Below are 24,169 nucleotides of genomic sequence, written 5' to 3' on the forward strand. Positions count from 1 at the left end.
ACACCCTGTGCCTGGGGGAGGGCGAGGACAGAGGGCGGCGTGTCTGCATCGTGACCTGGACATCGCTCTCGCCCCTGCAGGAGCTTCTGAGCCATTCCGCCGACCGGCCCGAGAGGCAGCAGCTCAAAGAAGCGCTGGAAGCCATGCAGGTGGGTAAACTGAGGCGGGGGCGGGGCCAGGCCAGCGTGGGCAGGTGGGTAAACTGAGGCGGGGCGGGGCCAGGCCAGCGTGGGGCGTCACACACCAAGTCTGCGGCTTTGACCGGAACGGGACTCGCCGACAAGCCTCGTTCTGTAACCACAGATTCAGCTTTTCCTGGGAAGACGACAGGAGCGGGGGAGGGGGGCACAGAGGGGGTGGGGGGTGGGTGCTGCCCCAGGGCAGAGAAGGTGGGTGGTGGGGGCTTCAGGCACTCGCCCCAAGCATCTAGGTCCCTGACCTCCCCAGCCTGTGGCGACTTCCCTGGGCGTCCCTTCCGCCTGCTTTCCCAACCGCCCACCACGGCTCTTGCCAGGTTCCAGGCACTGGACTCAGTCTGGGCCGTCTGGCCCTGTGCTGCCCACTGCCCCAGCCTATGGCTTTTGCTTCTGAAATGCCCTCCCCACCCCGCCCTGGCGCCTCCTCTCCCCTCCCCGCTATGTCCATTGCAAGCCACTGTGCAGGTTAAGTCCCTGGAAGGAGAGCTCAGCCCTTCCCTTGCTCTAAAGCCTTCTGTGGCTCCCCACTGCCCCCTGAGTCGGGCTAAGGCTTCCCACGTGCCTGGCTGTGCAGCTGTGTTTGCCACTAATGCCCTCAATCCCAGGGAGGCTTGGCCGCCCCCACACTCCTGTACGTGCCCCATCCTCTTCTGTCTCTGTGGGCTCGGGCTGGACCTCCTCCTTGTCACCCGGCCGTGTCATGCACATCCTTGGTCTTTGCAAGGTGACCTTTCCCAGGAGGTTTGTCCCCCACCGCGGGGATGGCTATGCTGGGATAATGCCATCGCCCCTTCGTGCTCATTGCTCCCTGATCATGGTCACCTGTGTCCCCAGCCAAGCACAATGCCCAGCACAGGGTAGGTCCCCTCAGTGCTGCTGCTGGGCAGGGGGACGACAACGTCCCCAGCACCTCCCAGGGGGAATGCTGACCTCTGTACCCTCTTGGGCGAGCTTCTTCCAGAGGGCGGGGGTCCCTCTCCATCTGTGGCTTCGACCCTATCACCTAACCTAACCCTGGCATCGCTGTCGAGCCGGGCCCGTCCTGGAACATTTCTGCCTCCGACTGCCCCACCAGCGGGCTCCTTGTAGGAACGGGCAGGAGGTGCTGAGGGGAGGCTAGAACTGGCTCGGGCAGCTTGCCCTGCTGGGGGGTCAGTGCCTCCGGTTGGATTCTCCGTAACAGGGCTTGGGGTGCCCTAGACCCCAGGCTGGTGCTGGCTGCCCGGGTTGCTGCGGGCACCGCCCCCTGGTGGCCGGCGGGAGGGCAGCGGCACGTGGACAGCCAGAGCTAGACCACGGGGTCACCCAGGTCTGCACGGCTCCACGGGAGTTCGGGGCCTGCCGGGTGCCCGTTCCCCCCGAGCCGAGAAGCGGGCTGCTCAGGTCTAGGTGCTGTTTCCTTCCAGTCCGAGCTGGAGGGGTCGAGCGGCCGGGCGGAGAGAAGCCGCTCCAGGAGGCGGGGGCTTGGCTCTCACCCCGGACCCGTGCGGGTCGGCTCCCCGTCTCAGTTTGCCCGTGTGTCGGGTGGGGTTTCGAAGGCCCGCCGCTGCGGTGGCTGGCGGCAGGTGCTCTGACCGTGGGGCTGGGGGTGGGGGTCGGCCCGCTGACCCTTCCCCCACCTCCGTTGCTCTCAGGACTTAGCGATGTACATAAACGAAGTTAAACGGGACAAGGAGACCCTGAAGAAAATCAGCGAGTTCCAGAGTTCTATAGAAAACCTGGTAAGTGTGGCCGATTCTCCACAGAGTGGAGATTAATTAGGACCTCACACCACATTTCAGAATTACTCCCACGATCTCCGTATCAAATAAGCCGGCGGGGACCCTGCTCTCTCCGTCCGGGTCGGGGACGTCGGTGCAGCCGTGCACAGAGGTGGCCCTCTCGCCGAGGGGCAGGCGCTGGGGGAGGAATGGTACTGACCCCCTCCCACCCTCCCTGGCCTGGACCGAGGACAGAAGGTTGTGGCTCCTGGGGGACCCTGAGGCTCCTTGCCCGCCCGGAGCTCTGCTGTCCCCAGGAAGGACAGTGGGGAAGGTTTGGCCGCTCTGTCTGGGAGCCGCCCTCGGCTTCTCCCCACCCCTCCCTTCATTGGGCAGGGCTGAGGCCTCCCATGACCCTCTCCCCAGCCGGGTTCATCAGAGGCTCAGCCTTGGGCATCGGGCGAGCCACTGTGGCCTGCTGGGAAGAGGAGCTGGGTCGTCCCGGAAAGCAGACGAGCTTCTCTGCCAGCCTGTGGCAAGTTCTCAGAACTGCTGGATGTGTCAGCCAGGCTTTCTGTACCCCAACACCGCTGACATCTGGAGCCAGGCCGCGTTCTGTTGTGGGGTTTGTGCCGTGCATTGTACGGACTGAGCACCCCTGTCTGTGCACCCCACCCTTGGGGATCCCAGACATCCCCGAGCATCGCCTGAGTACAGAGTCACCCGGCTGAGCCCGCTGGGTTTGCCCCCGACCCTTTTCCTGCCTGGCCCCCTGAATTGGCCGAGTCTGGGTGAGTCTGTCCAGGGCACATCGACACGGAAGCGTGTGTGAACAGCATTATGATGTGATCCCAGTGTTCTGTCTTTTTAGGAAGAGCTAGAAATGCCCACATGTAAAGGAGGGGAAGGATAGAGGTGCCCCAGCCCCCTGGCCGTGGCCTTAGCCCCCAGTGGGGTCCGGGGCTGTCATGTTTTCCCCGGGGACCCTTGATGCTTTCCAAGGACTACATGATGCGAGTCTTGGGGTGGTTGAAGTTTCTAGACATGAACCATCGTGTTCTTTAAATAACAAAAAGAACAGAGCGGCGGCGAGCGCACGCGGGCCGGTCCTGGGGGCAGGGTGCACGCTCGGCCTGCGGGTCTCTGCCAAGCCCACCTTGGCAGGCAGAGGAGACGGGGCAGGGGCCCGGAGGCAGACAGCGGGGCAGGGGCCTCACCCTACCGTGTGTGACCCCGGAGCTGTGCTCTCTCAGCCTCCGTCCAGCGGCTCCTGCAAAATTCAGAAAACCCAGAAATCCGCTGAGAACTGCCTGTCATGGCGCCACGGGCCCCGCCCCGTCAGCGTGCTGGAACATCCCCTTCTTCCCTTTCCTGTCCCGGTAGGCCGTTTCTTTGCAAGCCACGCAGGGCACGCGTCAAAACGCGCCTTCTCTGAGTCAGAGCAGAGGGGAGAGACAAGCCAGGGCAGCATCTCGGCAGACCCGAGAGGGACTGGACTGGAAGCCTCTGCCCGCGGGGGGGTGGGGGGGGGGAAGCCCGGCTGGAGACCCCCTGGCCCCGCCCGCCCTCCCTCTGATAGGCGCTGTTTGTTCTCCTCGGCCTGGCTTCCCAGGGTTGGGCGTCTGGTCCTTCTTTCTGGGCCCGGCTCTGGGCTCCACACAAGGGCGGCCTGTTGCCGCGACCCAGGCCGTCAATCGCTCCTTGTTCCCTCAGTAGGGCTGGGGTAGGGCCCGTTCCCCCGTCCCCGCCGTCCTCTCCCACCCCGACCTGCACCCCAGCCGGCGACCGCCGGCTCGCTTCACCCGGTTCTGCCGTCCGCGTCCACGGGCAGCGTACCTGGAGGGGCCCTCGGCCGCCACCCTTCCTCTCCGCGTCGGCGCGGGGCAGGTGGGACCCCGCTGTGGCGCTGGGGCTGACCGCCGGGCCCTTTCTTTCCAGCAAGTGAAGCTGGAGGAGTATGGGAGGCCGAAGATCGACGGGGAGCTGAAGGTCCGGTCCATCGTGAACCACACCAAGCAAGACAGGTGAGCGGGCCGGCGGCCCCGGGCTGCAGTCGGGCCCGCTCCCCGGGGGCCTGGAAGCAGCCTTTCCCGTGGAGGGAGCTGCCCGCCCGCTCAGCCCCGCGTGCTTCTGCTTCACTCGCTTCCTCCCTGCTCTGCGACACGATCCCCGCCACGGCAGCCAGTGGCTGCCTCGTCCGTGGCCCTGGGCCGGGCTAGAGGGCAGCCAGAGCCCTGGCCTGTGAGCTCCCAGGCTCTCCCAGGGCTGGCAGAGGCAGAGCGGCCCCACGCGCTCTTGGCTGCGTGCCCGCGAGGGACTGCCCAGGCAGGTGACGGCGAAGGTTCCACATGAGCCAGCGTGGCCCCCGCTTGTCCAGAGCCCTCCACGTGCACCTGCTCTGTGCAAGGTCTGGGGCTGTGGCAGGGGCCATGGTAGATAGGGGGCCTGTCCCTCTGGGGCTCCTAGGCACTGGGGGGGGCTGGAGCATGGAGGCCTGAGGAGCCCATATGAACCTTGAGTCATGGGGGTGGGGAGCCAAGGAGGGCTTCCTGGAGGAGTTGTATGGAGCAGCTGAGACCTGCTGGGGCGTCCGAGTAGGCCGGCGAGCCAGGCAGCGGGACGGGACTCCGGCTCGGAGAGGGAACAGTCCTCCTGCCGCCCGTCCCAGGCACTCGCCGGTCGCCCCGGGGCCTCGGAGCACGGGCCCCTGGGTGTGCTGACGGCCACCTGGCCGCCCTGCTGGGCCAGGTACCTGTTCCTGTTCGACAAGGTGGTCATCGTCTGCAAGAGGAGGGGCTACAGCTACGAGCTGAAGGAGGTCATCGAGCTGCTCTTCCACAAGATGACCGACGACCCCACCAACAACAAGGACGTCAAGAAGGTGGGCCCTGGGGCGCCTGCGGGTGACGGCAGGGCCTTCCGGGGCTGAGGGAGGTGTCGAGGGCGGCTCTGACGACAGGGTTAGCCGGGATGGAAGTCAGCACTGACCCTGACTTGGTGGCTCTGCTGAGTGAAGGGGCCACCTTCCCTTCTGTCACCCTCTTGTCACGGTGCCTTCTGCTGACAGCACGGCTCTGTGCCAAGCCCAGCACTCCCCTGGCCCTTTGTCTTTGACTCCTGCCTGGGGGTGGGCGTCATGGGGATGGGGGGGGGGGCTGCAGGGTAGCTCTGGGGAGAGCCAGAGTTTGACTGTGGCCGCCTGACTGCAGCCCACGCCGGCCCCTGCCGCAAGCAGCCTTCTTTGGATGGGGGCTCTGGGCAGGGCTGACTGTGGGGTGTTCCACTCCGATGTCCAGCCTGGGGGGAGTCTCCAAGGCTGTTGGGGGCGGGGCCAGGGCTGCTGGGATTCGGGGGGCAATGGCTCTTGGGGTGGGGCCGGGGCTTCTGGGGTCGGGCCAGGGCTGCTGGGGGCGGGGCCCTGACGGCTGCCCTGAGACCGCGGCCGCTGGAGACTGCCGCCCTGACTCTGGGAGGTGGGACCAGGGGTGTGGGTGTGGCTGCCTCCCCCTCTGGTTTAGTCCTGCTTCAGCAGAGGCCACTGTGCCCCAGGGCTTGAGCACCTGCTGTGTCCATCCCTGGCTAGATTTGGGGGCCAGGAGCCAACGTGCTAAAAATCCCGGACTCTGGGCTTCAGAGCTCGCAACACAGAGTGCAGGTTCCACCTGGAAGGGCTGTCGGGGTGACCCACTGAACCCCACCCTCCTGCTGGACATTTCAGACGCTCAGATGTCTGAAACACCTCCTGAGGCTTGGGCCCGTAGGCACAGTCCCTCCCGGGTCTCAGCCCCTGGCACCTCTCCTGTGGGAGGCAGAGCCTTGCCCCTGCGGTGGCTGGTCCTGGGCTGTGGCACCTGGCGCCGGGCCAGGCTGAGACTCTTAACGACCTGTCTCCCCTTTTCCTCCCTCTGCTCATGCCTCCTAGTCTCACGGGAAAATGGTAAGCACCTGGGTTCTCCTCCTCTGCCTTCATCCCCTCAGGGCCCAGCCGGCCCTTCCTTTCCGAGCCTGAACGGCAGTGGGGACCCCGGCTGGGCCCGGGCAGGGTCAGGCTCCTGGCTTTCTTCTTCCTTCGTCCTGCTCCCTGGGCCCTCATCCGGACGCTGCTGTGCATTCGCTGCCGTCCCAGAGGGTGGACATGAGGGCCCCCCGCCCGCCCCGGCCCCACCCTCTCCCACTGCCCAGAGGCGAAGGACCCCAGGCTGCAGGCTGTGTCATCGCAGGGCTGTGGTGTGTCGTCACTGCGGGGTCGTTCTCCGCCTCCCCCCACCTCCCTCCCTCCCCACTCCTTGTCTCCTCCCCCCTCCCTTCTCCTTCCATCTTTTCGCACACCAGTGGGCTCAGACTTTCCACACTTTTCTTCCCAGGCCCCTTCGAACGCCCCTGGAGGCGGCCGGGCCTGGCGGGCGCTGGCTCCGGCGCAGGCGCTCCCAGCCTTGGTTTGGTGGTTGTTTCCCTGCAGAGCGGGGAGTTTCTTAGGCTCCCAGTTAGGAACTGAAAGTGGGTGCACCGAGGTGGCGGAAGGGCCCCCGCGGCTCTGAGCACAGGCTCCCTGGGGACCCACAGACCGGCCTGCTGAGCCCACGGAGTTCAGCGGAGGGCACAGCTTGGAGCGGGCGGGAGAGGGGTCCTGCGACATCTTGTTAGAGGGATGCGTGCACACATGTGCATACACGCACACATATGGGCAGGCGCGGGCACGAGTACCTGGTACACATGTGTGCACACCTGGGTGTGCACAAGTACCTGGTACATACACATGAACAGACACGTGCACTCACAGGCATGAGTACCTGGTACATGCACGTAAACAGGTGCATATGCATGCACAGGCATGAGTGTGCCGTACACACATGTGCACACACGGGCACGAATGACGCATACACACGTGTGCACACAGGCACGGGCACGAGTGTCCCATACACACATGTGCACACACAAGTGTGGCCACAGGTGTCCCATATACACGTGTGCACATCAGGGGTGGGCCAGGGCCCGGTACACAGGTGCTCGTGAGCCCTTGTGCCCAGCTGCGAGCCTGCCCCTCTGCCCCCGCAGTGGTCGTACGGCTTCTATCTGATTCACCTGCAAGGGAAGCAGGGTTTCCAGTTCTTCTGCAAGACGGAGGACATGAAGCGGAGGTGGATGGAGCAGCTCGCGATGGCCATGTGAGTGCCGGGCGGACCCACGCGCGCCCTGGTGCCCCGCGGGCCGGGCCGATTTCCGACGCCCGAGACCGAGACGGGTCGCGTCACCCCGAGGCCCAGGCTTACCTCGGTCGCACCTTCGCTGCTTGACAATCTGCCTGGAGCCGGTGCCCCTCCCCCGGGACACCTGCGGCCCCGAGGCGGAGCCTGGCACGGCTGGCCGGCGAGGAAGTAAGGGGCGGGGGCGGCTGCGGCGCCGGTGGACGCCTGGTGACCCGAGTCCCCCACGCCTTACGGGCGGCCGGACCGCCACCGTTTTGTGAAGGCGCAGGGCTCTTTTCCCACGAAATCTAGAAGGAGCCCCTGTACATCCAACAGAGAAGGGATCCTTGGGGTCCCCAGACACACTGGCCGCTGAGGCCAGAGTGGGTCCTGGGGTCAGGCAGGCTGGGGGCCCCCGGGCAGGAGCGCCCCCCTCCCTGGTAAACACCCTCGGGTTCTGCATCTCCCGTCCGGCCTTCCTTTGTCGCCTCCCGTGCATCCAGCTCTTGTGCCGTCTGGTCGTGGGCGTGTTCTGAGTGGATGAACGCCGGACAGCAGCGCGAGCCCCCCTTAAGCCTTCCGGCTCACCCTGAGCTCAGCGCACTGTCTGTTCAGATTTTAAATCTCGGGCTTGCGCACGGTGAGATCCCTGAGGGTACATGGCTGAGTTGTGACAAGTGTGCCAGAAACCCTCACCGTCCTCCCCGAAGGAGCACGTGTCACCGTGGCACGCCCACGAGCCCCCACCCAGACCCTCGTTCTGCCCGGGCTGTCGGGGCAGGTCCAGCCTGAGGCCTGGCCTCCTGACGTCTGGCCCAGCCTGCCCCTGAGCCTGGCTGGCCCCCAGGTCTGCCCCGGCTCCGTGTCGCTCAGGGAGTCTGGGCCTCTTTTCCTCCGGTCAGGTCCAACATCAAGCCAGACAAAGCCAATGCCAACCACCACAGTTTCCAGATGTACACATTTGACAAGACCACCAACTGCAAAGCCTGTAGAATGTTCCTCAGGTGAGGCAGCCCTCTGGCCCGGCCCCTACCTGCCTGCCCTCAGGGAGCCTGGTGCCGTGTCTGCCCTGTGTCCCCCTTGCCCTGCTCCTCTGCCCTCCAGGCTAGCCCTGTGCTGGGCCCAGAGGAGCTGGGGAGTGTCCCTTCAGTGTCCGACCATCTGGGCCCTCAGGTGTTTCGGATCCAGCTGGGAAGGGAGGGGGCCGTCCCTGCGGATGCCCCAGTCCTGCTGTGCACAGCAGCACGGCAAGGCCAGCAGAGGTCTGGGAGGGGAGTCAGCACCGGGCCGCACAGGAGGGCGAGGGTCTCAGGGGACCAGGGCTTCGAGGGCCGGGCGATCCGTGGGGTAGATGGTGAGGTGGGCCTGGTGGTCTTTGGGCCATGCCCTTGGCTCAGAGTCGTGCTCGTGTCCTCCCCCCACCCCACCCCCATAGGGGCACCTTTTACCAGGGCTACCTGTGCACCAGGTGTGGGGTCGGGGCACACAAGGAGTGTCTGGAAGTGACGCCCCCCTGTAAGATCAGTGAGTATTTCCCCCGCCCGGCCCCCCGCACGCGAGCCCCTGGGCTGACACAGCGCCCGTGCCCCGCCCCAAGCTGTGGGTCCTCTGGTTCACAGCTGCCCCTGTACTTTGCTCCTGGCCTGGCCCTCTTTGCACGTTCTCCTGTCCCACCACCGAGACCCCACGGGGCAGGGACCCGATGAGAAAGACCGGGGCCCAGAGAGGGGAGGACACCTGCCCCAGCTCACCCAGCACCAGGGGGTCCCGCCAGTGGGGCCATTCCTTGCCCTAGTGCTCCCTCCTCACCGGGGGGCTCCCGCGCTTCTCCCTGCCTCTTTGCACCCGGTCCCATTCCGGTTTTAAACTTGTAGGGCCTCCACCCCCAGATGGGCACAGAACATTCATGGCAGTTGCGTGGTTTCTGATCATAGAGCCGTGCCGGTCATGACTGTTCCTTACTCCTGGTTCTCCTGCACCCAGACAAGTCTGGCCTTCCTGAGCCACGGCTACGGCCATGTCAGTGTGCCCACGTGGGCATGCACACGCATGCACGCACACACACGGCACCGACGGGGCTCCCGTGCTCTTCGTGCCCGCGTGTCGGGGGAAAGCTGAGGCTCGGGGAGGGGAGGGAACCTGAGCCTGCCCGACTGACATCCAGGCTGTCCAGGCTCCTCTGGGGGGAGGCCTTTGGGGGAGCGCCCAGCCTGCAGCAGCTGGACGGGCAGCCAGAAAGCCCGAGATGGTTCTGAAGGTTTCGGAGCCGCCCCAGGCAGGGCTGGCTGAGCGCTGGATCAGGTGGGGACACTGTGGCGTGAGCCTGGGAGCCGGGGTACCTGCCGAGGGTCAGCTCTGCCCCCCACACTTCACGTGGGCACCCACGATCCTCCCCTATGCCCCGAGACAGTCCGTTGCCCTGTGTCCATGCTTGGGGAAGCTGCACTTGGAGACAGGGTCAGCTGCCTGCAGGCAGATGGAAAACTGAGTCAGGCCCGCTCGTCCCCACACACTGCCCGCAGAAGAGACGATTTTGTCCGTTCTTCATTTACTGTGACCCCTGGCCCGGCGCCCCGACTGGGAGGAGGGTCTGACAGGTCAGGCAGACCCCCTCCTCCGGCCACAGGCCTGACGCAGCCCCCTCCGCCCCAGGGACCCCCTCTGGGCTGGAAATCCGGGCCAGAGCCCATGGGCACAAACACGGCTTTTCAGCTGTGCCTATAGATACTGCCCTCTGGTGGCCGTGTTCCCTCACTCCGGCGACGGGACAGTTCCCTTTTGGCTTTTTTTTTTTTTTTTCCTGATCCTAAAAGTAACATAATTATTTACCAAAAATTTGGGGACAAAAAGAGAAGAAATTGAATAAAGGAGAAAATAAATATTACCCCTGAACTTATAAAAAAAATAGCCAAAGGTGGTGTTGCGATATATTTTAAGTTTTCTGTTGTAGAATGAATCTTTTGGGTTTTTGGTCTCCTGATTATTAAAAATACTCATTTCCCATAGAAAGTTGGGGAAACAGAGAGAAGAGTGAAGTTGCAGATCGTCCACTCATGACCCCACCAGACGGGACTGCCGTTCTCCGGCGCGCCCCTCCCCACCCAGTCCTTTCTCACGTTCGCATGTTTTTCATCATGCCTACAATTACGGGCAATTTCATATCTTTTATAAGCCGAAGTTATCATGGGCATCCTCCCCACGTCATTAAAAGATTTTATTCATTAAAAAATTTTATTCTAGAAAGTTCCATGCTGGTCCAGCATTCTCACGGTCCGTGCTGGGTTTGGGCTCTGGGCAGTGCCTGTGACCCACAGCAAATCGGCTTGAACCGTTGCTGCCAGAGCCGGGCTGTCCCAGAATGGCGCTGCCCCCCCAGAGAGCCTCTCCCCAGGAAGCCTTGCTGCTGCCCTCCTTGTGGGCCCCGTTGACAGCGCTGCCTCTCCCTGCCCAGTGCCCATGGGGCCGTAGGGGCTGTCAGAAAGCGTCTGTCCAAAGCCGTCTGCCACCGTGTCACATGGCGTTATGGTCACATTAGCCACGCGCGTTAGCCGTTGTGGTCCTTGCTTTGCCCGGCGGTGGAGTGGCGGCCCCGCTGGCTGGATGGCTGGGGCCCAGCGGGTGCTGCTTCCTCCCCGGGGGGCACCCCAAGGCAGGCAGGAAGAAGCTTTGGGACATCGGACGAGCGGAGGCGCCCCGTGTCGGGGAGCCTGCTGGCAGACGGGTGGTGTGCGTCCTGACGCCTCTTGTCACCTGCCTGTGGCAGGCGGCCCTCATCAGGCGTGGTAGGCCTGCCTTTGAGCCCACCGTCCCCCGGGGATTTCTGGCGCCCGCCACCCTCGGAGCGGAGTCGGCCCAGGCGGGAAGCCCGTTTGCCCGTCTGTGTTCCCCGGGGAGCCCTGACAGCCCGCGCTCCCAACGTGCCGGCAGAATGGAGACGCTCCTGGTCGCCAGCCGGGCTCCTGTGGGTGGGGCCCCCCACCTCGGGGTCTTGGTGGTGACACGTCACATGCTTCCTTTTCAGGTTCCCCTGCAGACCTGGTGAGTCCGCGCTGCTCCCTTCCCGCCACTCTGACCCCGCGCAGCCCCGCATCCCCGAGCCAGAGACGCCCTATTGTTCCTGATCTCTCCGGGCCTGCGGCCGCCCTTGCTGGCACGCGGCCCTCTGGGGCTCACCTGGGGCCTTCGGTTTCCTTTGCCGCCCTCAGTAGAAGTGGGTCCCCGTGTCCCAGGAGGCCCTGACCGCGTCACCTTGGCCCGGCTGCCCACCTGTTTGCTTGCCCCGGGCTTGTGGGTACCCAGCTCTGGGACAGCCGTCCACCCACCAGCCCCCATCCTGATGGGGCTGAGAGCCCTCTGAGGGCTGACTTAGGGCAGACGTCCCTGCTGTGGGATCCAGTCAAAGTAACCGGCACTTACGGGGTGTTTGCTGAGGCTTGTGTGTGGTACAAACATGCCCTCAGGGAGGAGGGAGGAGCTAGCGTCGGGTCACAGGCAGCAGGACATGTCCCAGACAGAGGACAAGCCCCAGGCTCAGAGCAGGGAGGTCCCCCAGGGCTGGCGTAGTCAGGGTAGCCTTCCTGGAGGAGGTGGGAGTTCATGGTAATGGATACATGTCCCAGGACAATGGAGGGGCACCAAGGTGGAGGATGGAGGTCAGATAGGGGAGGGGCTGTCCCAGAGTGAAGCCGAGTCACAGCTACCTGTGGGACTCTGGGATGTGTCCCCCTCCTCCCCCTGTCCCTGCCTCGACCTTTCTCTCTCGGGGAATGGGGGTGTCGGTGCCTGGGCAGCCCTCCCTGATCACTGTGGTTTGTCCTTTGCCCTCACAGGACGCCTCCGGAGCAGGACCTGGTGAGTCTGTGGGACTCGGCCCCTCTCCGCTGCCGTCCGGGTCCGTGGCCACTCGGGTTCGGGCCTGGGCCACTGTGACCTCCCGGCCTCACTCGGCCTTCTGGGCTCCAGGCTCCCAGGGAGCGTGCTCTCTCTGCGGCCCCGTCCCCGGGGGCCGTCGTCGTGTCTGATGACTGCCCAGCATGGAGAGGGTCAGGGTCCTTCTGGGAGCCCCCCCGCAGGGTGGGCCTCAGAGGAGCCGCTGCTGTCCCTTTGCCCGTCTCCCCATGTCCTCGTGTCCCCTGCTTTGCACACGTGCCTGGAGTGTGGCTTCTGACTGCTGAGGGTGGATGGCATCCCGGGCCGAGCCACAGCTGAGCCGGGCCACTGCGGCCCGAACGCCAGGAAGCAACACCAGAGCCACGCTGTGGCCGGGGGACGCCCGTGTCGGGACCAGCCTGCAGACGGGCCCACACGCGGCCGGCAGGGTCAGAGCAGGGCTCGGGCCAGGAGCGCCCAGCCAGGACCCCCATTTCAGCCCCAGAGCCACCCCAGCCAGCTGTGGGTGGCCTTAGCCAGCCCCTGGGCCTCGCTCGCTCTGGCCCCCCGTCTCCGCCTTCAGGGGTACCCCGTGTCCTAGTCCACACACGGACTCAGTCGCAGATTGGAACAGGGGCTGGGGGAAAACACGGCAATTGCCACTTGAGGTAAGTGGCCGCCGTAACAGGCCCCGGAATCCGTTAGTCCCACGGTTTCCTTGCGACACTTACCAAGGGGACCTGGAGTCTCATGGAAAGAACGTAGGGTCCGTCCCCCAGGAGCCCTCGGGGCCGAGGTCAGTGGTGGGCGGGCTGCCACCAGGACTGAGTCGCCGATCGCGGGCCCCATCCTGCCCTGTGCCTGCAGGTCCCAAGATGGTGGCCGTGCAGAATTACCACGGCACCCCGGCTCCCCCGGGGAAGCCAGTGCTGACCTTCCAGACGGGCGACGTGATCGAGCTGCTGAGAGGCGACCCCGAGTCTCAGTGGTGGGAGGTGGGTCCCGGGGCCCCGAGGGGCGGGTCTGGGGATGAGGGGCCACCCGCGGTGGAGGGAGGCGGGCTGGCAGCAAGACCTGAGTTCCCTCCCGGGCAGGAGTTCGGGGGTCCCCAGCCCTGTGTACCTCGGGGTGTCTGCTTTCACGGGAGGAGCCCAGCGTCCCCTCCCGTGTGTCTCCTGCGGCGACAGGGCAGTCAGGCCTCACGCTGGCCCCGGGGTGGGGCACGGGGAGACACCGTGACCGAGACCCACCGCCTTCCCCCCAGGAGGTGCCGCGTGGGGGAGCCGAGACAGACGTGGACACAGGTCGTGTCCGGGTTGGTCACAGTTTGGAGCCTCGACCCTGTTCTGTGAACAGGCCCTCAGAGGTGGAGCCCTCCTGTGCCACCTGCCCCGGCCCCCGAGACCCACGGGGGTCCGCATGGTGCCACGGGAGCTCGGGGCGCGCGGCCCAGCTGGCCGACCAGGGGGACAGAGACCTGCTCAGAGTGAATATTTGTTGGTGTTGCCGTGACCGTGACTGCCGCCACTTGTTTCGTGACGGTCCTTTGTCACTACCTGCTTCTTGATGAGTTTGTTGTGCTAAGAGCACACCGTCGCGCGCCGGAGGGACGAGGGTCTGCGGCCCAGAGTATCCCACTCTGACCCCCGTGGCCCGGCTCCCCGGCTCACGTGTCCCCAGAGCCATCGGTCCTGGGTGGTCTCGCGGAGAGGTTTTGCCGTCGTGCACGGGGAAAGCCGAAGCGGAGCTGCCAGGAGGACTTGGGGAGGGGACGGGAGGAGCAGGGGCCGAGCCCCGGCCCCTGCAGACCCTCCCAGGGCTCTATCCGACCCCCTCCCCCGTGGGCGCACCCCTTCCGTTTGAGAAGCGCCCTGTCGCTAGGAGGACTGGAGGGCGGCCGGGGGCGGGGCTCTAGCCCCAGCTCCGAGCGTCTCTCAACTACTTCTCTGGGCCTCAGTGTTCTCATCTGTAAAGTGGGGGTGCCCCCTGCCTTCTGGCCCGGTGGTCAGGCGGTCAGCTGAGGCCGCAGCAGGGGTGCTGCCGGCACGTGCTCGTCTTAGGACCTGCCCTCACCCCGTCCTTAGAGTGAGCTGAGCCGCACGGCTGCACTCCCGCTGGCCCGGCCTGGCCCCCACTGTCTGTCTCCTTCCAGGGTCGGCTGGTGCAAACCAGGAAGTCAGGCTACTTTCCGAGCTCATCCGTGAAGCCCTGCCCCGTGGACGGAAGGGTGAGCACTTCCCACAGCAGCTTCTGGGGCATGGCGGCAGGGAGGCTGAGGGGTCACTCGGGCCTGTTCAGCACATCCTTGCCAGGCGGTCATTGTGAGCTGGCCCCGGAGCTGGCGACTGGGGGGCCGAGGGGCAGGGGGTGCCGTCGGCCTGAATCGCTCAGCTAGTTGGGTGCAGCATTTTTCATGGTTTTAGAAACACAAAAATGGGCATTTCTGCAGCCGTTGTAATGGACAGAAGACCAAAGACGTTGCCTTTCTTCAAATTTTAGGGACTCAGTCTTCTGGCCTTGCAGAAAGGGAAACTTACAGGGGAGAGCGCTCTCCCGAACATTAGAATTAAGAGCCAGACTTCAGGATATTTGGAAAAAAGTCCTTTCGTCTGAGTAGTGTGGCGCGAATCTTCCTGTTACAAAAGGCGTCAAGCAGTCAGTCGTGAATCACGGAATTGCCTCCACCCGCCCTCTAAAAAGGGCATTTAAAAGTGCCAGAGGGAATTTCTCCAGAGGGAGAAGGAGGGGGTAGGGGACACCACAGGAGCCCTGGTACACCCTCCAGACCCCGCCAGCCTCTGGCCCCATCCGCCCGTGTCAAGGGGACCGGACCACAGAGGAGGAAGAACATCCCTAACCACTGGGTGGCCTGGAGCAGGTCCCATCCCTGCCCTGGGCCTCAGTTTCCCCACATGGTGAATGGGGTGGGAGGGGCCAGGCAGTGCACAAGGCCTTGCCTGACCTGTGGCACAGTGAGGGGAGGCCAGCGTGGGGGCTCTGGCTGGTGAGGGCACGGTGTGGGGTCTCAAGGCTGCTGGGCCAGCGTGTGGCCCGCCCCCTGGAGGACAGGCCGCTGCCCACAAGAGAACACCGGCCCCCGAGAGTTCTGTGGCACAGAACTCTCGCTGTAGTTCGTGCTCCCGTCTCTGCTGGGACGTTCCTGCAGCCCTCGGTCACCCCTCCCCAGGGACCCGTGCCCTAGCCTTTGGTCGCTGCAGAGTCCATCAAACCCCCTGGGATCGCCCAGCCCAGGGCTCCGGGGCTAAGTCCACAGACACCACGGCAGCCCGTGCTGGGCCCGAGGGTCATGTCCCCGATCATGACAGGCCCGCTCTGGCCCCACTTGGGACAGCCCCCCCGGGGGACGTTAACCTGAACGTTCTCTCCCGCAGCCGCCCATCAGCCGGCCGCCATCCCGCGACATCGACTATACCGCCTACCCCTGGTGAGTGGGGGGGTCGCGGTGGTCCCGTGAGCCCGTGAGCAGGCAGAGTGGGGGCCCCAGCTGCCTCAGGCTTGTGTCTGGGGATGGCTGAGCCTTGGCCGGCCCTATGACTGGGGCCCCGGGGAGGCAGGTTTTCCCCATCGTGAAAACAGATCATCAGGTTATCGTGGGAGAATGAAGCCCCCCTTAATTTTTTACGTGAGCTTCATCAAAGAAAATATAGGAAAGTGGGGTATTTAAGGCCAAATGTGAAATCACACATGTCCGTGTGGGGCAGCTCGATGAGAACCTGAGCGGTTGGTTAATGAGAGCCTGAAGGCAGGCGTTCTGGGAGCGAGTTGCAGAACAGGTCAGCTCGGGGGCCCGGCTTTTACGGCTCCACCAGACTGTCTTGGATGAGGGACCGGCCTAGGTGGTCATGACTCCCTATGTTCCATGCCGTGCAGTGGCCACCGAGCCACGGGCAGCTCAGGTGTGGTTAACCCCTTCCCCGGGGGCGTCTGGCCTCGGGGTTTCCATCTGGGGGCTCACCCCATGCCCAGTGGTGTGACACCCGCACCCTCGGGGTCCCGGCCTCCTCCGCCCCTGCGCTTGGCCGCCCCTTCCAAACCTGAGATGCCGCAGGTCTGTCCCCCTGGTGCCGTGCGCCCCTCGCTCACGTCTGGGGTCGAGGGACAGGACTGGTCTGTGACACGCATGGGAGGGAGTGACAGACAAGTTCATTTCCCGATGCAGGCTCCAGCCCGGCTGCGTGTTGTGCACCCAAGTCCCCGGTCGGCCTGGCGGGTGGTGCCCGTGGGAGGGGTTTGTTTGGGGGGGGCGGTGGCTCTCGCCTGACTGTGTCTGGGCTGGGCTGCCCGTCAGTGAGGCGGCAGTCCGTCAGTCTGTCCGAAACCCGTTAACGGAGAAGAGGCGGACTCCCGCGTGTAGCAGCGGAAGTCAGAGCCCCGCCCCCGCGTGTTTCGTTAGGACCGGCTTTTCCAGATTCGCTCTCCTGCGCACGTTGCGTGGAGCCCCTCTCGCAGATCGGGTTGTGTAGAAAACCCCCCGGGGCCGGGCTGAGGTCGGGGGGCCTCATTCCTCCCCAGGATGATGTCACCCCGTGCGCGCCCCCCCTACAGGGGCTCAGCTTCCTCCTCCCGCCATGGCTCCAGGTTGGCGTGTCGTAGAGGCCTGGGTGTCCTCCAGGAGGCGCCCTGTTAACACCCGGCCTCGTCCCCCTGCTAGGTTTGCGGGCAACATGGAGCGGCAGCAGGCGGACAACCTGCTCAAATCGCACGCCAGCGGGACCTACCTAATCAGGGAGCGGCCGGCCGAGGCGGAACGCTTTGCCATAAGCATCAAGTACGTGGTGGCCCGGGGGGGCAGGGAGACCCCTTCCCCAGGGCCACTCTGGACCACGAGCCCATGCCCCCATGGGTCGGGGGTGGCCGTGGACTTCGTTGCCTGAAGCAGGACACCTTGGAGATGAAAGCGTGTCGGTGGGCGTGCCCAGGGTCGCGGGCCCGGGACACATGTGAACACCCTGCCCAAAGCCTCGGGCTGGGCCTGGTGCCACGGCTTTCTAGGTTGCAGAGCCCACCCAAGGGCAGTGCCAGAGTGGGGCAGGGATGTCCTGAGAGGTTAGGGGCTGGCAGCGGAGTGCGGGCCGTGGGGCCGGTCCATGGTGCGGGCAGCAGGCTGACACCAAGCTGGGAAGTGGCAGAGACGTCACTCACCTGATGGGAGTTCACGTGGCACCTGCTGGGGGCCTGGCCTGCAGGGCTGCCTTGTGGGGCTGAGAGCCGTCCAGGAGCTGGGGGTGGGATGAGCACCCCCTGCCCCTGCTGACTTTAAGTCCCGGAGAAACTGGGTGGTCGGCAAATACCCTCCCCTCCCCAGGAGGGGCTGCTGGCTGGCCGGTGTGGGGATATTTGCCGGTTGTTTGTTCCATTAGTGGATTTCTGGTTGTTAAACCAGCCTTGCATTCCAGAGTGGCCCGCTGGGTGCTGTGTAGACTCCTGTTTTTTTTGTTTTTTTTTTTAATCATTGTGGTAGTTTTTTTTTTTTTTAAGATTTTGTTTATTTATTTGACAGACAGAGATCACAAGTAGGCAGAGGGGCAGGCAGAGAGTGGGGGGGAAGCAGGCTCCCCATGGAGCAGAGAGCCCGATGCGGCGCTCGATCCCAGGACCCTGGGATCATGACCTGAGCCGAAGGCAGAGGCTCAACCCACTGAGCCACCCAGGGGCCCAAAATCATTATTACTGGGTTTACGTAGGCGTGCACGGGGCAGAGACTCAGTTCGCCGGGGCTTGCTGAGGATTTCCGTGTCTAGAGTCTCAGTGGGTGCTGGGGTGTTTCCTTCTCTGTCGATGTCTGTCTGGCGTTGGTAGCCGCGGCGAGGGCTAGAGCGGTATTTGGGGAGGAGGGGGCGTGAGGAGGCTTTTCTGAAGGTCACGTTTGAACGGAGACCCGAGGACGCCAGCCCAGGAGGTGAGGATGGCGGGGGCAGCCCTGGTGGGCCGGGGCTTGGCCCAAGTGGTGACTCGGCGGCCCGGACCCTTTACCAGGTTCCATGACGAGGTGAAGCACATCAAGGTGGTGGAGAAGGACAGCTGGGTCCACATCACGGAAGCGAAGAAGTTTGAAAGCCTCTTGGTATGTGGTCCTGTGGCTCCCGTGGCCTGGTCCACGGGGTCAGAGGAGGGCCTGGGGTCCCTCCACCGCCAGACCAAGGAGGAGTGGCTTCCCGCACCACGCTCCCAGCGGGCCGCACTCACAGAGCGCCAGGGCCCGAGGGGCTTCTGAGGGGGAGACCCAGGGAAATGTGTCTGGAGGGCTCCTTGGGACAGTTTCGGGCCTCAGGACAGCCCCCGTGTCGGGACTCCTGCCCCCAGAGACTTCCCAGGGGTGCACAGTGAGGGGGAGGCCCGGCCTGCACCCCCGCTGCGCCCTTCCCTAGCCAGAAGGCAGGCACAGGCCATCTTAACGTGATTTTAAAGTGAGACCTATTGTGCGTTTTCTAAATTACGAGCATCCCGTGTACCGAGAGGATCTGACTCCGGCCCCTGAGCTCTTAGATGGCTCGCTGTGGCCGCAGAAAAGCACAAAGTGAAAAGTTTCCACGGTCTCCCACCCCCTAAAACCCAGTGTGAACCTTCCTGGGTGAGTCCTCCCGACCTCTAAGAATAGCTTAGGTGTGGGTTTTACCACGGCTTTCGAACAAAACCATCAGCCATACTGAGCTGTCAGCCTGCTTTTCAAGGCGGTAGACTTGGCCGTTGGCACAACCCTCTCCTCCCCGGGCTGGTAGCCACACGGCCTTCGGTCACTGGCACCTGCTGCTCTTTCTGGGAACCCTTCCCTGCTGTCGGACGCGTGGGGTTTCCGGCTTTCTCCATCAGAGAGCGGCACCGAGCCTCTGAGTGCTGGTCCTGGCGATCACCCCTGATTTTCCTTGAGCAGCAGCTGGAGAGAAACGCTGGCTCGGTGGTCTTTGAGATATGGACCACCCACCCTGGCTGGGGTGCTGGGCAGAGAGGACGAGTGCCAAGTGAAACTGAGGCGGGAGAGGGAGGCCAGGGCTCCTGGGAGGACTTCCCGGAGGCGGTGACAGCAGCAGTGAGCATGTGTGTTCTGCAGGAGCTGGTGGAGTACTATCAGTGCCACTCGCTCAAGGAGAGCTTCAAGCAGCTGGACACCACGCTCAAGTACCCCTACAAGTCCAAGGAGCGCGCAGCCTCCAGGGCCTCCAGCCGGTCCCCAGGTAATGCCCGCACCTGCCCGGCACACCAGCGCTCACCCGGACGTGACCGGTCTGCCCTTTTCCCACCACCCTGGCTTTTACTACCTCCCTGCGCTTGAGGAAGGCTTTCTGGGGGACCGACGCCAGGAGCCCCTGCCCAGTCCCCCACCCCGGGAGCAGTGGCTCAGGCCCCCCGGCCCATCACAGGCACCCTCCTGAGCCGCGGTGTCCCAGTTGGTCCACAGGACAGGTGGGGAGTGTGGGCTCTTGGCGGCTGCTCCGGGACTTGGTACCCGTGCCCAGAGTCAGCATGGGCAGAGAGCAGAGCAGGTCCCATCTGTCCTTAGATCCCTCCCTGTGCACCCCAGCCCCCGAGGCCCTCACTGTGAGGGAGCCGGAGCTGGTGCCTCCGTCCGCGGGCCGGGCTCATCACCTAGGACAGGAGAGCATCTCGCTCCAGACCCACCTGGAGGTAGAGGCAGGGCGAGCCTAGAGTGTTGGAAGTCCAGCCCACGACTGTCCGCTGCACCAGCCCCCATCCCCAGCCGCCGGGGTAGAGCAGGGCGGGAGAGGAACCGTGGACCTCCAGCGAGCACCGGGTGTGCGCTGGGCCGGCTCCTTGGATGAGTAGTTTCTGAGACCCTGGAGGCAGCCCACCCGCCGGGAGGAGGTGGTCCACATTCTCCAGGGAACAGGCCCAGAGAGGTGGAGGGAGGGGCTGTTCCAAGGCTGTCAGGCTGCCCGTCGCCGGCCCGGGCCAGCCCCCCGCCCTGCGCTCTGCCTGCACGCGCCCGGGAGCACACCGGCCCGCTTTCACGTCCTTTCTCGCCTCTTTGCAGCTTCCTGCGCCTCCTACAACTTTTCTTTTCTCAGTCCTCAGGGCCTCACCTTTGCTTCTCAGGGCTCCTCCGCTCCTTTCTGGTCAGGTACCGCTGGTGCTCGGGGCGTGGGGGGGCCCGGCCCGCAGTCCCCGCCCACAGCTGCCCGCAGCCAGGCACGGGGCAGGGCCGAGGGGCCAGGGCCGGGGAAGGGAAGGGCCGGCCACGGGGGCAGGGCCGAGGACGCGGTCATGCTTGGCACGCCCCCCTCGCTGCCATCGCCTCTCAGGCTCGCGCACCCCCACGGCCACTCCCCAGCTTGGCAGCCGCTGTCCCTCGTCACTTGTGAGAGCTCTGCCTCTGGTAGTGGCAAGTAGCTGGGCGGCCACCCTTGGGGTGAAGGCGGGCGCAGATCGGGCGGGCCTCACTGGGCGGGCCCTGGAGGTAGGGGGACAGGGTCCCAGTCGGCCCCGACTGCTCGGCCCTCCGCTGCCCGAGTCAGAGTCCCTCCCCAGCCGCTGTGTGCGTCCCCTCCATCACAGACATTGTCCCCTGCTCACAGGACTCCTGGGTCCCCCACTGAGCTGGTCTAGCTAGGTGTCCAGTTTGGTTTGGGGATCTGGACGTTGGGCCCCGGGACCCTGGGGTCTGGCTTCAGGGGCTCCATCAGAGTGCAGGCTGGGAGCTGGGCAGCGGTCACTCAGCTGACCGCTGGCCAGGTGACGCTGGTGCGCCAGGCATGCAGGGGGAGGCCCTGCGAGAGTTGTAGTGGTCAGAACACCAGCCTCCGCTCTGATCCTGTGATCACACTTGGCTGTGACGGCCCCCACTGTGGCTGGCGCCTGTTCCGGGTGCCATCATGGGAGGCTCCAAGAGGCCGTTGCCTGTAGATCTGGATAGAGTTAGAAAGCAGTCTGTGCTTTCAGAACCTTTTTGCGGGCAGAGGGCCAGGCACCGGGGGTCCAGGCTTGGCCCCGCCGCCCGCTGTGTGACCCTGCCCGTCTCCCCCAACAGTGTTCACGCCCCGTGTCATTGGCACGGCCGTAGCCAGGTACAACTTCGCCGCCCGGGACATGCGGGAGCTCTCGCTGCGGGAAGGAGACGTGGTGAAGATCTACAGCCGCATCGGCGGAGACCAGGGCTGGTGGAAGGGCGAGGCCAACGGACGGGTGAGTGGGGCAGCTGTGGCCTGGCTCAGCCTGGGCCAGGTTTGGGCAGGCTGGCATCTCAGTGCTCCTGCCCCAGCACCGTGCCCGCAGCCTCTGAGCTGCAGACCGGGGCTGTCCCGGTCGGAGCTGCATCCAGACCCGTCTGACGCTGTATCTGTGCTCAGTCCTGCCCTGTGGTCCTCTGTGGCCACGGCAGGGGAGCGCGTCACACGCAGTCCTCACGTTACTTGTGTGCACCAAGCCCCCTGTGCAGCCGAGAGAGCGCAGGAGCGAGCAGGGGCCCAGGAGTCCTCACTGGCGTCACTTACACCCTGGGGAGGTGGGAGGGGCACACCGTGTTCCCACCTGCTCTTCCTGAGGACTCTCTGGTTCCTGTCCACCCTGTGGCCCTGCAACACTCCATGGCTCCCCATGGCTGAGCCCTGTCTGGATGCCCTGGCTTCCACCTGGCTCTGTCAGCACTCACCCAACTGGGCACTGGAGCCCCACATGGGGCAGAGTTGGAAACGGGCAGCTATCCTTGGGGTCGCGCTGCCCGCAGGCGGGCACACTGGGCCATGGAGGGTCCGCCTGCCTTGGCTCCCATTGCCCACCATTCCGTTGCCAGGTGACAGGATCCCGTCTGCCTCCTCCTAGCGTGTTGGCTGCCCTTTGGAGGCCTGGGGTCAGATCCATTTTCCACCCCATAGCCCTTCAGTGTGAGGCCACTGAGTCTTAGGCAGCTGACCTGAAGGGCTGAACCACTAGCTGTCAAAATGGGCCTTGGTTTCCAGTTTCCCGGGTGACTCAGATCTGCTGGTCTAGAGCCTGCTGGTGTGGATAGTCCCGTTGCTTTGACCCTGTTGTGAAGTGTTTCTTTTTGGCTGTGGTAGTTCTTCTTGCTTTAAAGGCTACTGTGCTATTAGAACAAGCTGACTTTTGTGGGGGAAGTTAGTGCTGTGTGTGGCAGACCTCAGTGTCTCTTGTATTACTTCCAGCTCTTTTGTATTCTTATATTTAAGGTAGATGTGAGGTAAAATGTTACCTTAAAACAGAAGGTAGATGTAAGATAAAATGTTACCTTAAAACGGAATCGTGGAGCTAGTCTGATCTCACGATCTCTGCCTTTTAGTGGGTGTGTAGCCCGTTTATACTTAATGTAATTACTGAGCTGCTGGGAGTCAAAGCCGTCATCTTTCTGTTTATTTTCTATTTGTCACATCCATTTCTTCTTTTTCCTCTTTTCTTGCCTACTTTTCAATTAATCAGTTTTTTGTTTTGTTTTGCTCTTCTACTTCCTGGCCCCTTGGCGGGTCTGTGAGTCACACATTCTCCTCCTATTATTTAGGTCGTTACTCTAGGGATTAGAGTGTGCACTCTGACTTCTGAGAGCCATTTTAAATTAGTACATTTACTCCTTCCCAGATGACGCAGAGACGGTACAACTTTTGACTGCACCGTGTTCCTCCCAGCTTTCGTGCAGCTGTTGTCGTGTATCGTAATTCTTCATATTTCTCAGCCCCGTGAGACATTATTTTTGTTTTAAGCAGTTAGTGTTTGCTTAGAGTTACTACATATTTACCTGTAGAAAACACCCGGGGCTCCCCATTCTTTCCTGCTTTCTTGTATTTCCATCCAAAACCATGTTCCTGCTGCCTGAAATTCCCCCTTCTAGGTACTTTTTTTTTTTTTTTTTTGAGTGTGAATCTGCTACTAATAAATTCTTAGTTTTTGTTAGAGCTGAACACCTCTATTTCATTTTCTTCTTTTTACGTTCTCATTGTAAAATGTTTGTAATGTATGTTGACACAATTTCAAGCCTAAAGAGAAGTTGCTGTAGCACAAAGAGCTCTCACATGCCCAGATTTAGCAATTAAGAGTGGTTTGCACGTTTGCTTTATCATTTGTGTCCTCCCTCCCTCTCTGCTTACCTTTCTCTTAACTGTTCAATAGTAAATTGCAGAAGTCCTACCCTTTCCCCCAGCCCCTATATACTTCATTGTCCTATGATCAAAGACATTCCCTTTGACAGCATATGATTATCTAATCCACGGTCCATATTCGGATGTCAGCAAGTGTCCCAACCGTGTCTCGTCCACCTAAATGAATTGCTTTTACTGCTGTGGCCCTCAACTCTCTCTGTTCTACAACAATCCTCAGCTTTTTTTGGTCTTAAATGACTTTGACATTTTTGAAGAGTATGGGCCAGTCAGTTTTGTAGACTTTTCCTCCATTTCTTCATGATTAGGTTATGTATTATGTTTTTCCAGTAGGAACATAGTACATATGTTCTATCCTTTTCAGTACTGCAGTGTCTTATCCAGAGGCATATGACGTTAGTTTGTCCTATTATTGTGACATTAATTTTGATCATTTGGTTAAGGTGATAATCTGCCGAGTTCCTCCACTGTGAAGTTACTGTAATTAATTAGTAACTTCCAGGGTAATACTTAGAAATTATTAAATATCCTGTTCCACATCTAACTTTCACCTACGAGTTTTATCATTACCATTCATTGATGAATACTGTCTCATTACTTTTTTGTATCATGGTTGATTTTTCCAGCCATTGTTTCTTTAACGCTTTTTAGGTGGCATTCGACTGTAAGGGAACAGCCTTCCCTTCTCTTGGTCGTCCCCCGGGGGGTTGGTCGTCCCTCCAGGGGGACCTGCTTCCTTTTCGTGAGGAATCATGTCGAGCTCATTTTCGAATAGTGCTCTCTAGGGGATAAATTTGAGGCTAGCAAGCATTTTCTTTTGGCACTTTGGTGATGTCATTCCATTGTCCTCGGTTCCATCATTTCTGTAAAGAGCCAGCCAACTTTTTTTTAAAAGGGCAGGGAGGGACAGAGGGAGAGCAAGAGAGAGAGAGAGAGACTTTCAAGCAGGCTCCACGCCTAGCACAGAGCCCGACTTGGGGCTCGATCCCATGACCCTGAGATCATGACCTGAGCCAAAATCAAGAGTTTGATGCTTAATGGACTGAGCCACCCAGGCGCCCCAAGAGCCAGCCAACTTCTCAACATTGCTTCTCTGCAGGAAATTTTGCTATTACTCCCCAGTGGGGGGTTACATGTAA

General features: G+C 62.5%; 1 protein-coding gene across 1 annotated transcript in view; it reads left to right on the forward strand.

The window, feature by feature from the left end:
- VAV2 (vav guanine nucleotide exchange factor 2) overlaps positions 1 to 24,169 on the forward strand; it is a 160,317-nt gene that overhangs the window by 133,068 nt on the left and 3,080 nt on the right. Inside the window, exons 11-26 of the mRNA XM_080820146.1 lie at positions 81 to 149; positions 1,832 to 1,918; positions 3,836 to 3,921; positions 4,646 to 4,778; positions 6,953 to 7,062; positions 7,986 to 8,087; positions 8,519 to 8,607; positions 11,105 to 11,121; positions 11,913 to 11,934; positions 12,820 to 12,947; positions 14,105 to 14,179; positions 15,345 to 15,397; positions 16,625 to 16,741; positions 17,950 to 18,037; positions 19,022 to 19,145; positions 20,957 to 21,111. Coding sequence (XP_080676272.1) covers positions 81 to 149; positions 1,832 to 1,918; positions 3,836 to 3,921; positions 4,646 to 4,778; positions 6,953 to 7,062; positions 7,986 to 8,087; positions 8,519 to 8,607; positions 11,105 to 11,121; positions 11,913 to 11,934; positions 12,820 to 12,947; positions 14,105 to 14,179; positions 15,345 to 15,397; positions 16,625 to 16,741; positions 17,950 to 18,037; positions 19,022 to 19,145; positions 20,957 to 21,111 — 1,455 coding nt within the window. The remainder of the gene's footprint in view (positions 1 to 80; positions 150 to 1,831; positions 1,919 to 3,835; positions 3,922 to 4,645; positions 4,779 to 6,952; positions 7,063 to 7,985; positions 8,088 to 8,518; positions 8,608 to 11,104; positions 11,122 to 11,912; positions 11,935 to 12,819; positions 12,948 to 14,104; positions 14,180 to 15,344; positions 15,398 to 16,624; positions 16,742 to 17,949; positions 18,038 to 19,021; positions 19,146 to 20,956; positions 21,112 to 24,169) is intronic.

Source organism: Martes martes (assembly GCF_963455335.1).
Source record: "Martes martes genome assembly, chromosome: 12".
NCBI lineage: Eukaryota > Metazoa > Chordata > Mammalia > Carnivora > Mustelidae > Martes > Martes martes.